Here is a 16,001-nt window from a genome sequence, read left to right as displayed (position 1 = left end):
AAGCCATGTGCCAGTATACAGATATAACCTTGTTCCAAATCTCACCTGTTTTTTCACGATGATCCAAGCCCTCTGAAATTTAAGTGGGATCCGTTCTCTCCCTATGCCATTCCTGTTGTCCAACTCAATAGGCTGAGCCATGGCAAGGCCATAGGGAGAGCGGATTAGCCTTGCCTTGTCCCCTCCAACTAGGCTCACACCACCTTAACCTCCATTCTCATTTTAAAAAAGCCAATAGCCATGGCTTAAGTCTCTCTCTCTCTCTCTCTCTCTCTCTCTCTCTCTCTCTCTCTGAATAATTCTGCCTTTTGGATGACTTAGTCACTAGGAGAGCCACTTGGATAAAGAATAAAGCAGAGTGGGGTGGAAGAAATCAGAGGTTTAGTTTAATAAGTCCTGTCAATGGTGTTCTGCCTGTAAACAAATAGGGGTGACAGATGACAGAGTGCCGAAGCTCGGGTCTGTCTCTCAGGCACACCACCTGTCCCGGACGGTTAGTCCTCAAGGAAATGTGCCCCTCGGAGAAATGCCGGAGAGTGCAGGACCTGCCAGCTTCCATTAGCATATTGCTCACAGTGTTTCTTTTTTGGGGGGGATTATGTGCAGTCATTAGTCATGATTTTCTCTCCTGTCTCTTCACCCCCACTCTGTCAATTGCCATATCTCTGCAGGGGAATTCTGAATTATGTTTGTCTCACTAAGTGAAGTGCTGGTTGGCTGTAGTGGTGGTTTTTTGTTCATCTCCAGAGTGGCATGCTCCACGTGTTCCAGTAGAATTCAAATTTGTTTGGAGGATAGCAGGGGACCAAGTTCCAACAACATTTTTGCTGTAAAATCTGTTTGGAGACGAACAGGCCGCTGAGGTTGTTTGTTATCATCCATACACTACTTTCCTCACAGACTCAACATAATGTAGGCTAGCTGATTTAGTTCTTAGTGGCATGATTGTTCCTATACATACAGCTTACCTTTAAATATGTATCTTGTTCTGTATCTTCAAGCAACAGCATTAATCTAGGGACATGTTCCTGCTGCTATTCAGTGTGGTGTTTAATTATTATGTATTCAAAAGTCTGAAATGCAGAACATGGTGTGCTGGTGTGACTGCCAACGAGCATGTTAGAATAGGCTGCATTTATTGTTGTGTGCAGGAGAGGAAACCCAGAGGAGAGGACGGGGTGCTGAGAGACTAGAGTTATGTCCCAAATGGCACTGTATAGTTCACTACGTAATAGCCCATACCGCCCTCGTTAATAGTAGTTCACTGTGTAAGAAATAGGGAGCCATTTGGCACGCAGCCTAGATTGGTATTTTTCTGTCCCAAGCCTCACACGTTACATCTTTTCTCTAATCCTATGTTTGGGAGGGCTGCAGGCTATGGAGGCTCTGAAAAGGAGGAAAGAAAACACATGACAGGTCCCTAAGCCCATGGCTCAGTTAAAAATGGAAGCCTTTATCAATACAGAACTATATAACAGGTCTGCAAAGATTTCAGCTGGGGAGGTTTATGTTGCGACGCTAAGAGGATTTCATAGGGAGACTCCATTGGTTCGGACATGCTTTAATGTGCTTGTTCTAAAAATGTACTAGGTTTGAATTGTGCTTGCTATGCTTGTGTAACTATGGTTCATGCTAGGGGTACTCAACTCTTACCCTACGAGGTCCGGAGCCTGCTGGTTCTCTGTTCTACCTGAAATTTAAACCACCTGGTGTTCCAGGTCTAAAGCGGGCCCTGATTAGAGGGGAACCATGAAAAAATGCAGTGGAACTGGCTTGGAGGTCCAGTTGATTTTGAGGGGTTTATACTATGTGTTATTGTGTCAGGGTAACCTTTATTTATTTACCCCTTTTTTGTGATATCCAATTGGTAATTATAGTCTTGTCCAATCGCTGCAACTCCTGTACAGACTCTGGAAAGGCAAAGGTCGAGAGCCATGCGTCCTCCGAAACACAACCCTACTAAGCTGCACTGCTTCTTGACACACTGCTTGCTTAACCCGGAAGCCAACCGCACCAATGTGTCGGAGGAAACACCGTCCAACTAGCAACCGAGTCAGCGTGCATGCGCACCGGCCTGCCACAGGAGTCGCTAGACCGCGATGGTATAAGGACATCCTGGCTGGCCAAACCCTCCCCTAACTCAGACTACGCTGCGACACAGCCCGGGATCGAACCTGAATCTGTAGTGACGCCTTTAGCACTGTGATGCAGCGCCTTAGATTGCTGCACCACTCGGGAGGCTGTCAGGGTAACTGTTACATCAGCATTTTCCAAACCCAGTCTTCCAGTACCCCCAACAGTACATATTTGTGTTGTGGCCCCAGACAAACACACCTGAATCTAATTGCCAACTAATCATCAAGCCCTTGACAAGTTGAATTGGGTATTTTTGTCCGGGGCTACAACAAAAATGTGTGCTGTTGTGGGTACTGGAGGACCGTAGTTGGGAAACACTGCTGTACATATAATATTATTTTTGAAGCAGGTCTGATGTGAAGCTTGTTAGTGGGGATGATGATGCTCAAGCCGAGGTTCTCCCAACCTTCTCCTCAGGGAACACCTGATTAACTGGCACATCTGATTTAATTAGTCAACTTATCCACAAGCCTTTGACTAATTTAATCAGGTGTGCCAGTTTAGGTTTAAAACTAAACTATTAAATGGCTTGGGAAGGGGGGGTAGAGGAGACCCTGCTCCAACCAACTTTTTTGTTAGCAGTATTAGGCATTACACACAACAGAGAGAGTCTTGGAAGGCTGCCTATTTCATCTGTTATGCGCTTTCAATATCCAAGCAGAGAGCCAGAGGACAGGGAGAACAGAATCACATTAGGCACTACCTGATTGGGGCAAAGTGTCAGGCCTCCTAAAAGCCGAATGTATTTTTACCACATTATTGATTAGTACTACTAGACAGCTATGTGTATAGTAAATATTTGATCCAGTCCCATCCCACTCCCTTAAAGATCTCTCAACAACAGTTAGGGCACTCTAAGGACTCCAAGGACTGAGAACCAGAGGTCCTGTATATGTTCTTGGTACATTGTTTCTTTCTCCAAATAACACTTAATCCAGACAGTAACTTCACTTACTGGCTGTTTCTTTATTTAAATAACACTTAATCCAGACAGTAACATCACTTACTGGCTGTTTCTTTATTTAAATAACACTTAATCCAGACAGTAACATCACTTACTGGCTGTTTCTTTATTTAAATAACACTTAATCCAGGCAGTAACATCACTTACTGGCTGTTTCTTTATTTAAATAACACTTAATCCAGACAGTAACATCACTTACAGATGTCTATTTATTTAAATAACAGTCGATCCAGACAGTAACATCACTTACTGGCTGTTTCTTTATTTAAATAACACTTGGTCCAGACAGTAACTTCACTTACTGGCTGTTTCTTTCCCCCATGCAGGGCTAAAGGTGCGTGAGGTGTTGATCAACGTGTCCCGTCAACAGGTGGAGGACTTCCACGGCCCAGAGGACTACTGGTGTCTATGTGTGGCCTGGAGCCACCTCGGCACCTCCAAGAGCCGCAAGGCCACGGTCCACATCGCATGTGAGTAGCCTACTACAGTATTGTATCACCCGTAGTAGTTTTTCCCAATCCTATTCCTGGGGACCAAAGGGGTGTTTTTGTCTAGCACTTTATTCTTGATTCAACTAACCAACTCATCAAGCCTTTAGCTTAATCAGGTGGGTTAATGTTAGAGCAAAAACTAAAATGTGCACCCTTTTTGGTCCCCAGGACCAGGATTAGGAAACACTGACCTATAGAACTTACATGGTAAAATAACGGTTAAATAAAATTAAAATAATGACCTGAAATGATATTCAGGTCAGTTATGCCATTGTGGGTGGACTGGTGTCATTTTGAGTGTCCCCGTGAGTTTACCAGTCAAATTTCCATGGTCAGAGACCGAGTTTCTATGTCCGTTCTACTCATTATATTTATAAAGCACCTCAGTCTCACATTATGGCTCGTGGCCAAAACTGCACTGCAGGACTAGATGGATAGAAAGCCGACGTGCAACTTAGCAAAAATATGATCCCCATGACATATACTTTTAAGTTTAATGGGCATATATGTATGAATATGTACTCATCAGCCAGTGTAGTCTATCCTCCAAATAACCTTGGCAACCTGCAGACAGATGGAGCCGGGGAGGCAGGAAGGAAAGGAGACCACCTCCTGGTTCATTCAGACCCGTTCCTCACTCCCAAGGTTGATGTCATGTCCAAACTAAGGACAGGGTAAGGCAGGGAGAGTCAGTGGCAAGTGGTGTTAGTGATGGGGAGATTGAGGGCAGGCTGAGGATGGGGTGGACTGACAGCAGGGTGTTATCTCCCCACACAGACCTGAGGAAGAACTTTGAGCAGGACCCCCAGGGGAAGGAAGTTCCAATCAAAGGGATGATCGTGCTGCACTGCCGCCCCCCAGAGGGAGTGCCAGCAGCAGAGGTAAGACCCCAGCTTCCCAGCCCTTAACAGTTATGACCCCTCCAACAGTGTAGGAGCCTCTCTGTGCAGGGAACAGCTTACCTTACACTCCAGGCTGTTGAGAGGCTCTAGAATAAAGCATTTCAACTCTTATGCAGCAAGGGGAAAACTGTCTGCTTTGAACACATATTTATTCCCGACTGTGTTGTGTCAGCGGTAGACACACTACACACTACACACTGTGATTCTTTTTATGATGACAGTGTTATTGGATGCACTGTTCAAAATAAATGTGCATACAGTATTTTTGAAATGCAGTGTCAAGAGTTAATCAGTATGAACTATAGCTCTGTGGTGCATGTGTGGGTTTGAGTGGATTTTGGCTGTGGGTAACCTGTGAGTTATGAATGATTCAGCATGGAGAGGATGATGGGGGTGATGCCAGCCTGGTTTGTGTACCAAATGGCACCCTATTCCTCATGTAGTGCACTACTTTCAATCAGATCCCTATGGGCCCTGGTCAAAGGTAGTGCACTATATAGAATAGGGTTCCATCTGGGATGCAGGCCAGGCTGAGAAGAGCCCAGAATCTCCTCTCCAGTCCTTTGTCAACATAAATGAGCTCAGCCAGAAGTGAATACTGTATAACACAGAGCAGGCGTTCACAGCCCAGACCATTCCCTTGTACAGTACCCACCTCTTCATGAAATATTGAGATTGCAAGTGTAGTGTGAGGTTTTTGGGGGCCTTTTTTCGGCAGACTGGCTGACTGCGGGATGGATGCTGCTCCCGCTCCTGCTCGCTCCCCTCTCAGCTGTAATAGAATGTGAGTTGGTGTCTTTGATGCACTGTAAACATCCCTCTGGAGGAACGTGTTCAGAAACTCCTTCGGTCAGCAATGATGTCGAGGCAAGCTAATAAGTCGCTCGGAATTGGATACATTTTGCATCTTTGTGGCTGAGACCGCTTATATTAGCCTGTGCCTGGCACTTTGGGAGAGGCTGAGATTGTCTCCTAGCTCGGCTCTCTGGAACATTACTTGCATAAGGGAAACGTGACACTGGATTTACTGCTCTGCTCTCAATCTCACTTCTCTCTTCAAATTTTTTCAGGCACACAATTTCTATTTTATTCATTTTTTTTACCCCCTTTTTCTCCCCAATTTCATAGTATCCAATTGTTAGTAGCTACTGTCTTGTCTCATCGCTACAACTCTCGTACTGGCTCGCGAGAGTCAATTGTCGAGAGTCATGCATCCTCCGAAACACAACCCAACCAAGCTGCACTGCTTTTTAACACAGCGCGCATCCAACCAGGAAGCCAGCCGCACCAATTTGACGGAGGAAACACTGTACACCTAGCGACCTGGTCAGCGTGCACTGCGCCCGGCCTACCACAGGAGTCGCTAGTGCGCGATGAGACAAGGATATCCCTACCGGCCAAACCCTCCCTAACCCGGACGACGCTAGGCCAATTGTGCGTCGCCCCATGGACCTCCCGGTCACGGCCGGCTGCGAAAGAGCCTGGGCTCGAACTCAGAGTCTCTGGTGGCACAGCTAGCACTGCGATGCGGTGCCTTAGACCACTGCGCCACCCGGGAGCAGGCACACATTTTCAAGTGAGGCTGTTAAGTGAGTTGCTTTGAAAACGCATTTTGGCATTTTATTCTCATTCAAATCAGATATCTATGGACATTGCAAATGTGCTGAAGCAAAGAGCAATTAATTTTACGTTTAAGATTAAGTTTCAGAGGACGTTTTAAATTTTCACTTCATAAGGGGTTTCATTAAAATATATATCCAACTTCCGTCATTGAGGTAACCAAGCACATTAGGAATAGAAGGAGAAGTATAAAATGCTATATTCCTATACACCACAAGAATAATAATACAGCCTACTCATACCACTTTTATTTTGTTTGATCTGCCATCTGTTGGAATTATTTTTAGCATTTCAGCACCGCAGCTTAGCGAAGTTAACAAAGTCAAAAATGTGTGAGAGAATAATTGACTGTAGTTTCCTATTTTTTCATCATAACACATTTACTCTTGTATTAAAGAAGTAATGAATATTTGAATGAGTAGTGTGAATATGGGTTAGATGTATAACGTTTCAAATAATTTGGACTGGAGCCAACATCAGATAATCTTGACTAATGAACCCATTCTAGGATCATCTGAAAGGAAAGTGAAGTGAACAGCCAATGTTACAACTTCTAACAGTGGTGAGTGGAGGAGTCAAGCGCAGAGAGCAGGTAATTCTGTACGTGGATATTTTATTCCAAAGACTGTGGAGCCACGGACATGCAAAACACCAGGGCGCCTGAAACAACCCGTCCCAAAATACAACGGACTAAAACTGTCCGGAAAAATATAGATAACACTCATACACCAGATAACAGAGAACAAGCCCGCACAAATACCCAGCGGGCCTACTGCCCTTAAATAGCCTACAAACAAACACTAACTTAAAACAGGTGTACCCAATTAAACCCAATAAACAGAAACAAACTGAAAGGGAATCGATGGCAGCTAATAGGCCGGAGACGACGACCGCCGAGCGCCGCCCGAACAGGAAGAGGCACCAACTTCGGCGAGATTCGTGACAGCCAAACTATAAACCACCACACTTAATTTATGGAAAGAAAATATCTTAATATGAAATTAAACACATTGAACAGTCTCAGAAATGGGAACCCAGACCATGACACAAAATACTGAACAATTTCAGGGTTGCATCCCAAATGGCACCCCATTCCCTAGTAGTACTACTTTTGACCAGGGCCCATGGTGCACTACATAGGGTATCATCTGGGATGCACAAGATGATAATTCCAAGTGTTTCAAATGTAATTATTCATAAATGGAAGGAGAAAAAAAAACATTTAAATCACAGAGAAAAGAACACTGGCGTGCTGCTGTGATTATTTGTACTACATTCTACCTCCAATACTGCTTTTGACTAATTTAGCCAATTGAAGTGAAAAGGAACAAAAGGCACTAAAACAGCCTGTTAAACTCTTAGTGCATTTCCATTGTGGCAAACAATAAATATATTACATTCCACATGTAATTGCCTTCCTTTCCTGTTAGTTTCTTCCAAAATACACAGACTTTACTATTGCCATCAAAGTAATTGTAAATGGGTGATACTATTGATTCACTGTAACTAATTTCAGTGAATGAGCTACTTTTTGCTACAAAACCATTCCACATTCATGTGCTCGCTTCGAGGCAAGCAACACTGAACCATGCATGAGAGCACCAGCTGTTCCCTCCCACTTTGATCTTGCTCACCAATGTCTAAATGACTATCGTCCCCCGTAGCACTCACATCTGTAGTCATGAAATGCTTTGAAATGCTGTCCATGGCACACATCAACATCATCCCAGACACCATGGACCCACTACAATTCACATACTGCCCTAACATATCCACAGATGATGCAAACTCTATTGCATTCCACACAGCCTTCTCCCACCTGAACAAGAGGAACACCTATGTGAGAATGCTGTTAATTGATTACAGCTGTATTCAACAACATAGCGCCCTCCAATCACTAAACTCAGGACCCTGGAAATAAACACCTCCCTCTGCAGCTGGATCTTGGACTACCAAATCATTTCTGCAGTATTGAAGGTCCCCAAAAACACAGTGGCCTCCATCATTCTTAAATGAAAGAAGTTTGCAACCACAAAGACTCTTCCTAGAGCTTGCCGCCTGGCTAAACTGAACAATCGGGTTGAAGGGCTTTGGTCAGGGAGGTGACCAAGAACCCTCTGACAGCGCTCCAGAGTTCCTCTGTGGCGATGGGAGAACCTTACAGAAGAAGAACAATTTTTGCAGCACTTCACCAATCAGGCATTTATGGTGGAGTAGCCAGACGGAAGCCACTCTTCAATAAAAGGCACATGACAACCCACTTTGAGTTTGCCAAAAGGCTCCGAATGACTCTCTGACCATGAGAAACAAGATTCTCTGATCTGATGAAATTAAGATTGAACTCTTTTGGCTTGAATGTAAAGTGTCATGTCTGGAGGAAACCTGGCACCATCCCTCCAGGGAAGCATGGTGCTGGTAGCCTCATGCTGTGGGGATGTTTTTCAGTGGCAAGGACTGGGAGACTAGTCAGGATCGAGAGAAAGATGAATGGAGCAAAGTACAGAGAGATCCTTGATGAAAACCTGCTCCAGAGCTCTCAGGACCTCAGACTGGGGCGAAGGTTCACCTTCCAACAGGACAATGATGCTAAGCACACAGCTAATACAATGTAGGAGTGGCTTTGGGACAAGCCTCTGAATGTCCTTGAGAGGCCCAGCCAGAACCCGGACTTGAACACGATCGAACATCTCTAGAGAGACATTCAAATAGCTGTGAAGTGATGCTCTCCATCCAACCTGACAGAGCTTGAGAGGATCTGCAGAGAAGAATGGGAGAAACACCCAAAATACACAGGTGTACCAATGTTGTACCCAAGAAGACATGAGGCTGTTATCGCTGCCAAAGGAGCTTCAGCAAAGTACTGAGTAAAGGCTCTGAATACTTATGTAAATGTGATATTTCAGTTTATTTTGAATACATTTGTAAAACTGTCTAAACTATTTTTGCTTTGTCATTATGGGGTATTGTGTGTAGATTGATGAGAAAAAAAATCATAAATATTTGAATAAGGCTGTATCGTAACAAAATGTGGAAAAGGTCAAGAGATCTGAATACTTTCCGAATGCACTGTATATACACTACATTACTAACAGTATGTGGACACCTGCTGGTCGAACATCTAATTCCAAAATCATTGGTATTAATCTGGAGTTGGTCTCTCTTTGCTGCTATAACAGCCTCCACTATTCTGGGAAGGCTTTCCACTAGATGTTGGAACATTGCTGCGGGGACTTGCTGCCATTCAGCCACGAGCATTAGTGAAGTCGGCACTGATGTTGGTGATTAGGCCTGGCTCGCAGTCGCGGTTTCAATTCATCCCAAAGGAGTTCGATAGGGTTGAGGTCCTGGCTCTGTGCAGGCCAGTCAAGTTCCTCCACACCAATCTGAACAAACCATTTCTGTATGGACCTTGCTTTGTGCATGGAGGCATTGTCATGCTGAAACAGGAAAGGGCCTTTGACGAACTGACTTCTTGATAAGGTGGCATTCTATGACGGTGCCACGTTGAAAGTCACTGAGCTTTTCAGTAAAGCCATTCTATTGCCAATTGTCTATGGAGGGCCTCCCGGGTGGCGCGGTGGTCTAAGGCACTACTACCAATTGGTTACCACGAAATTGGGTAGAAAAAAGGGGCAATTATTTTTTATATAAAAAAATATATTTTTAAATTGCCTATGGAGCAATGTTCCAACAAGTAAGCATGCCTGTGTGCTCGATATTTATACATCTGTCAGCAACGGGTGTGGCTGAAATAGCCGAATTCATTAACTTGAAAGGGTGTCCACATACTTATGTATGTGTGTGTGTTATACAGTGGCCATATCTACCTCAATTACCAAGTTATTGTTACTCATTGTGTATTTATTCCTTGTGTTAATATTTTTCTATTCTGTCAACAACAACAAAAATCTATCTGCATTTTTGGGAAGGGCCCATAAGTAAGCATCTCACTGTTATTCTACACCTGTTGTTTATGAAGCATGTGACAAATACAATTTGATTTTATTTTATTATGTGCCATCATGCTTCTTTCCAATTCCCTAGCTCTGCCCCCTCTGTTAATTCCGCACAGGTCAGAGCAAACTCTCCAAGAGAAAATGGTGAGTTTCATTATTAAGCCAAGCAATTACATTCCCCAGTGTGGTCGGGCAGTGCAGTAAAGAGCTCAATTTTCTTTCCTAAGATAAGACAGATCTGGGTGGAATAGTATTGTGGTGCTGCCACGTTGCTCAGGGGAGGAGAGGCGGCATTTGGGAAGCAACAGGAAGGAGGGCTGGCTACACAACTGTGCTTTGTCTTCCCTATCTTTTTTGATTAACCCTCCTGAGTGGCAAACACATTAGCGGTGGAGATAGCTCCTACACAGCCCTCCCCTCCCCTGTCTGCATGTATGTCTGGTTCACACAGATATGAACACATAGAGGCATGCAAAGTTCAAAGACTTTGATTTGGCTCAATCTGTGTGTGCGTGTGTGTGTGCGGGTGTGCGTTTTCGTGCGTGTGTGGGTGCATGTGTGTGTGCGGGTGCATCTTTGTGCGTGTGTGTGTACATCTCTGTTCGTAAACCTCGGGGTGGATTACGAACACACTTGGCGTTCGCTACTGACTCGGTGTTCAGTGGGGCTACATGGCATCTCCCAATCCCTGGGGCTCGTCTGTCATAGTTATTTAATTCTTGTAATTGTCTTGATGAGATACACAGGAATGAAAAAAGGTACCCCACCCACACTGTCACGAGCTCCACCACGTGTATCTATAGACCTTCCATGGCTCCTCAGCACAGTTGGCTGAAGGGGAGCACTACTAACTCTGTGTCTCAGATGGCACCCTATTGCCTATGTAGTGCACTACTTTTGACCAGGGCCCATAAGGGTCTAGTCAAAAGCAGTGAGCTATATAGGCAAAAGGGTGCAGTTTGGACACAGCCTGTGATTCCCTCAGAGAATCAGCCATGACATGATGCATCAGCATTTCTATGCTTTTACCTGTTGAGCTATAGTAGGTTCCCAGGATAGTAGGGAAGGGACAAAGACACAGCCATACACTAGAGCCTCACCTAGAATGTGAGTGTAACCTAGAAAAGAAAAGCTGCACACTCTCATGGCTCCAATGCAATACATTTAATATAACAACATTTTCACAGCTATGCTGCTGATTGTCACCCACCTACTGTATAGGTCTCAGATTTGTATCTTTATTCGGCATGATGACAGCTGATCTTCCTGGGGTCCAAAGACATTACAAAGACTTTACAGACATAAGACTTTACAAGATGTTACTGTCACCGAGGTTTCAGTGTCCTCTCCGCTCCGCTCCAGGAGATCAGAGGTCCTCCCACGTCCCCACAGATACACATGGCCTCGGCCTGGAACCCGGTTCTCCATCAAGCCCGTGACACTGATGGCCAGCTCCTAATTGAAACAAATGTGCCAATTAGGCAATTCATCTCTCACATCCTCCGCCACACACTTACAGGGCTAATTTGTATTTGTCCCTGCCACACTTTCTTTTTTCTTCTCCTTCCGTTTCTGCCGGGTGGATCTTTTCATCATTACCCTGAGGATGTTAGCAGTGGCAGGCGACAGCCCGGTAATGTAGAGCAGGTCCTACAGCTCAGTGAGGGCCGGGCGGATTGTGCCACGCATTAATTGCCTCTTTCAACTCGCAAATTTCCCCTGATGAAATTGAAATAAATACATAAAGAGGGAAACACTCCTCTGCCACCGCTACCGCCGGCTCTCTTCCAGTGGCAGATTGTTTTAATCATGAAACATTAGAGTCAATCCCCAGTCTTTTCCTCCCCTTATCTTCCTACTTTAGTACATTAACTGCTTGTCTCTGATGCCATCGTGCTAAAGGGTATCTTTTAATTGCGCCTTGGAATCTGGAATCCATTGAAAGGGATTTCCAAGTCTTGTTTAAAGTGAAGGGAAACAAGGCTTCAGCTATTCCTAGTTCTCCTGTTTCTAGGTCATAAAGTATGGTACTCATTGACATCAGATAGGTTGTACATCAGAGTAGATCTGCGGAGGAGAGTACAATAGGCCTATCTATGAAATATGATTGTGTGTGTATAAATATGTGCGTGCAGTGCAATACACTGTGTACTAGATATTTGGGACACCAGCTCTTTCCATGATATAGACTGACCATGTGAATCCAGGTGAAGCTATGATCCCTTGTTGATATCACTTGATAAATCCACTTCAATAAGTGTAGATTTGTATTTGTATTTATTATGGATCCCTATTAGCCAAGGCAGCAGCTACTCTTCCTGGGGCAAAAAAATTAAGGCAGTTATACATTTTAAAAACATTGCAATACATTCATAACAAATTTCACAACATATTAAGCGTGTGCCTTCAGGCCTCTACTATACTACCACATATCTATAACACAAAATCCATGTGTACATGTATGTATAGTGCGTATGTTATTGTGTGTTTGTATGCATGTGTCTATTGGCATGTCTTTGGCATCATTAAACTGAAGACTGTTAGTTTATCAAATCAATTCTCTGTCATTATTATTACGTGATTAACGAATCAGGTAAATGTAATTAACTAGGAAGTCGGGGCACCAAGGAAAATATTCAGATTACAAAGTTACAATTTTCCTAATATAACTTTCAGATATTTTATTATCTGAACATTTAGTCTTCTAATTAATGAGTTATTCTTTACCTCACGTTAGTCTCATTCCAAACGTCGTAAATTGTTGGTTATCTGCACGAACCCAGTCTTCACTATGAGTCATCCATACATCATTTGTCTCAATCATTTATTTATTAACTAACTAAATAGTCACAGAAATGCACACGCAAACAAACAAAGTAGATTTGCTTACAAGGAAATGATAGGGGATGTGCCCTGGTGGGCTAAACCGGCATCGGGGCTTGGTAGACAAAGAGACTGAGAATGGCGCGAAAGATGCTACAAAGTTGACAATTATAACCATTGAAATGCTAATCCTTTACACATGAACGCTCACTCATTCGGGAATAATTGCAATCAATATATATATTTACACTCAGTGTGTTGTCGTGATCTCTGTTGGAAGTTCATCCGCCCCTCTCTCTGCATCTCTGGAGTCTTTGGTTAGAATGGCTACTTCAGAGTAACATTCAGAAATGTTGTTATAGAATAGATGTTTCTGCAGTTATCGGCCTTCGCATTCAATGGTATAGAATTCCTTGCTGCAGACTAGTAATTAGTATCAAAGATTTGCTCTTATTCTGTCGGATCGATAGTCTCAGAGTTGAACATTTCTAGGGTAGGCATTCCGCTAGCGGAACCCCTCGACAACATTCCGCTGAAAAGGAAGCTCGTGAAATTCGAATAATTTTTTAGAAATATGTAACTTTCACACATTAACAAGTCCAATACAGCAAATGAAAGATAAACATGTTAATCTACCCATCATGTCCGATTTCAAAAATGCTTTACAGCGAAAGCACAATATATGATTATGTTAGGTCATAACCAAGTCAAAACAACGCAAAGATAGGAGTCACAAAAGCAAAAATATAGATAAAATGAATCAGTAATCTTTGATGATCGTCATCAGATGACACTCATAGGACATCATGTTACACAATACATATATGTTTTGTTCGATAAAGTCCATATTTATATCCAAAAATCTCAGTTTACATTGGCACGTTACGTGCAGTAATGTTTTGATTCCAAAACATCCGGTGATTTTGCAGAAATACTCATAATAAACATTGATAAAAGCTACAGCTGTTATTCACAGAATTAAAGATATACTTATCCTTAATGCAACCTCTGTGTCAGATTTCAAAAAAACTTTACAGAAAAAGCATAATCTAAGAACGGAGCTCAGAGCCCAATCCAGCCAGAGAAATATCCGCCATTTTGGAGTCAACAGAAGTTAGAAATTACACCATAAATATTCACTTACCTTTGATGATTTTCATCAGAAGGCACTCCCAGGAATCCCAGTTCGACAATAAATGACTGATTTGTTCCATAAAGTCCATCATTTATGTCCAAATAGCCACTTGTTGTTAGCGTGTTCAGCCCAGTAATCCATCTTCATGATGCGCAGGCACTTTGTCCAGACAAAAACTCGAAAAGTTCCATTACAGTACTTTAGAAACATGTCAAAAGATATATGGAATCAATCTTTAGGATGTTTTTAACATAAAACATCAATAACGTTCCAACCGGAGAATTCATATGTCTGAAGAAAAGCACTGGAACGAGAGGTAACTCTGTCGGGAGCATGCGTCGTGAGACCAAGGCACTATGCCAGCCCACTGACTCAAACAGGTCTCATGAGCTCCTCCTTTATAGTAGAATCCTCATTCAAGTTTCTAAAGACGGTTGACATCTAGTGGAAGCCATAGGAAGTGCAACTTTATCCATATCCCAATATGTATTCGTTAGACCAACTCTGGGCATGCTATTCTTCCAAAAGTGAAAATGCTGCCCCCTATCCCAAAAGGGTTAACTATGTGGTATGGTTAAAAGATTCAGCAGTCTATGCCAACCTTAGCCCTCTCGTGGTAATCGAGGTAAGCTGGTTTAAAGGGAATTCCTTCCTGTGGGGTTATATTCTTAACAGTAGAAAGGGGCTGTCCCATGACACCAGATCAATGTCTGTGCTGATGGGGAGGGCCAATGATTTAGTTAAATCCAATTCCCTTGAAAGTTTTCCTTCATTAAACAGTTTAAAATCACATTACATAATTTCATAAATAGGTTCATCTTTACTCATTCATTTTATACAACAATTAGATGCAAGTCTATGTGGCTGTATTGTGGCTGTATTGTCTCATGAGTTTCAAACATTTTTAGAAAACAGACCAGTTCGTAGCTGGATTGTTCCCCGACCGTGTACACCTTCTCCAAAACATGGACATTGTTCAGTTCTCAAGTTCTGTGATGAGGAAGAGGTTCCTTTGTTCTCCTGTGAACCTCAATCTAGGATTTTATGGCCTGTCTAACAGAGCCTGGGTGTAGGGGGAAGAGAGAGAGGTGATGAGAGAGAGAGGGGGATGGTACCCTGTATCGCTGTACCCAAAGAGGGCCACGTCATGACACTGTTTGTGTTGCTTTACAGTCCCCACTGTTCCATAAGGTCTATTTTTATCTGTTTTTTTAATCAAATTTTACTGCTGGCATGAGTTACTTGATGTGGAATAGAGTTTCATGTAGTCATTGAGCTATGTGGTACTGTGCACCTCCCATAGTCTATTCTAGACTTGGAAACCTTGCCACCCATTCCTCTTGTGGGGTATGCATGGGAGTCCGAGCTGTGCGCCAGTAGTTCAAACAGACAGCTCTGTGCATTCAACATGTCAATACCTCTCGTAAATTAACCTGTTAAGTCAACCCTCTACTTTTTCGAACATTCTGTTAAAAATCGCGCAACATTTCAGCGCCCCGCTACTCAGGCCAGGAATATAGTATATGCATATGATTAGTATGTGTGGATAGAAAACACCCAGACGTTTATAAAACTGGTTAAATCACGGCGGTGACTATAACAGAACGTGCGTTTCATCGAAAAGTGCAGGAATATCTGATCACTGAAAATGGAAATAAATATCCATCCGCGACTTCAAGGAATTGTTCAAAGTGAATCGAATTAAATGAGGCCAAGGTTGCAGTGCCTACAGCTTCCACACGTTGTCTAGAGTCTTGTCATTTGATTCGCAATTGATTCTTGGTCTAACTGAATCAAGGGAATCGATTCCCTCTGGTCTCCGACCGGATGTTTTGGTCGAGCTCTCTCCAAGACATTTTTTCGAAACAGACACCTATAGAATTGACATCGCCTCCTGATGAATTTTATCACTTATTAACGTGTACTACTACCTAAAGTTGCATTACAAAAGTATTTCGAAGTGTTTTGTGAAAG

The 16,001-nt window shown here is 43.2% G+C and overlaps 1 protein-coding gene across 4 annotated transcripts in view; it reads left to right on the top strand.

The window, feature by feature from the left end:
- LOC118358507 (netrin receptor UNC5D-like) overlaps nucleotides 1-16,001 on the top strand; it is a 238,465-nt gene that overhangs the window by 156,821 nt on the left and 65,643 nt on the right. For all 4 annotated transcript variants that reach the window (XM_035736420.2, XM_035736418.2, XM_035736417.2 and 1 more), the window contains 2 exons: nucleotides 3,427-3,570; nucleotides 4,369-4,472. In XM_035736420.2, the coding sequence (XP_035592313.2) occupies nucleotides 3,427-3,570; nucleotides 4,369-4,472 (248 nt within the window). The remainder of the gene's footprint in view (nucleotides 1-3,426; nucleotides 3,571-4,368; nucleotides 4,473-16,001) is intronic.

The sequence above is a fragment of the Oncorhynchus keta genome, chromosome 25, assembly GCF_023373465.1.
Source record: "Oncorhynchus keta strain PuntledgeMale-10-30-2019 chromosome 25, Oket_V2, whole genome shotgun sequence".
Classification (NCBI taxonomy): Eukaryota; Metazoa; Chordata; class Actinopteri; order Salmoniformes; family Salmonidae; genus Oncorhynchus; species Oncorhynchus keta.
This window is presented reverse-complemented; position numbering and strand designations above follow the sequence as displayed.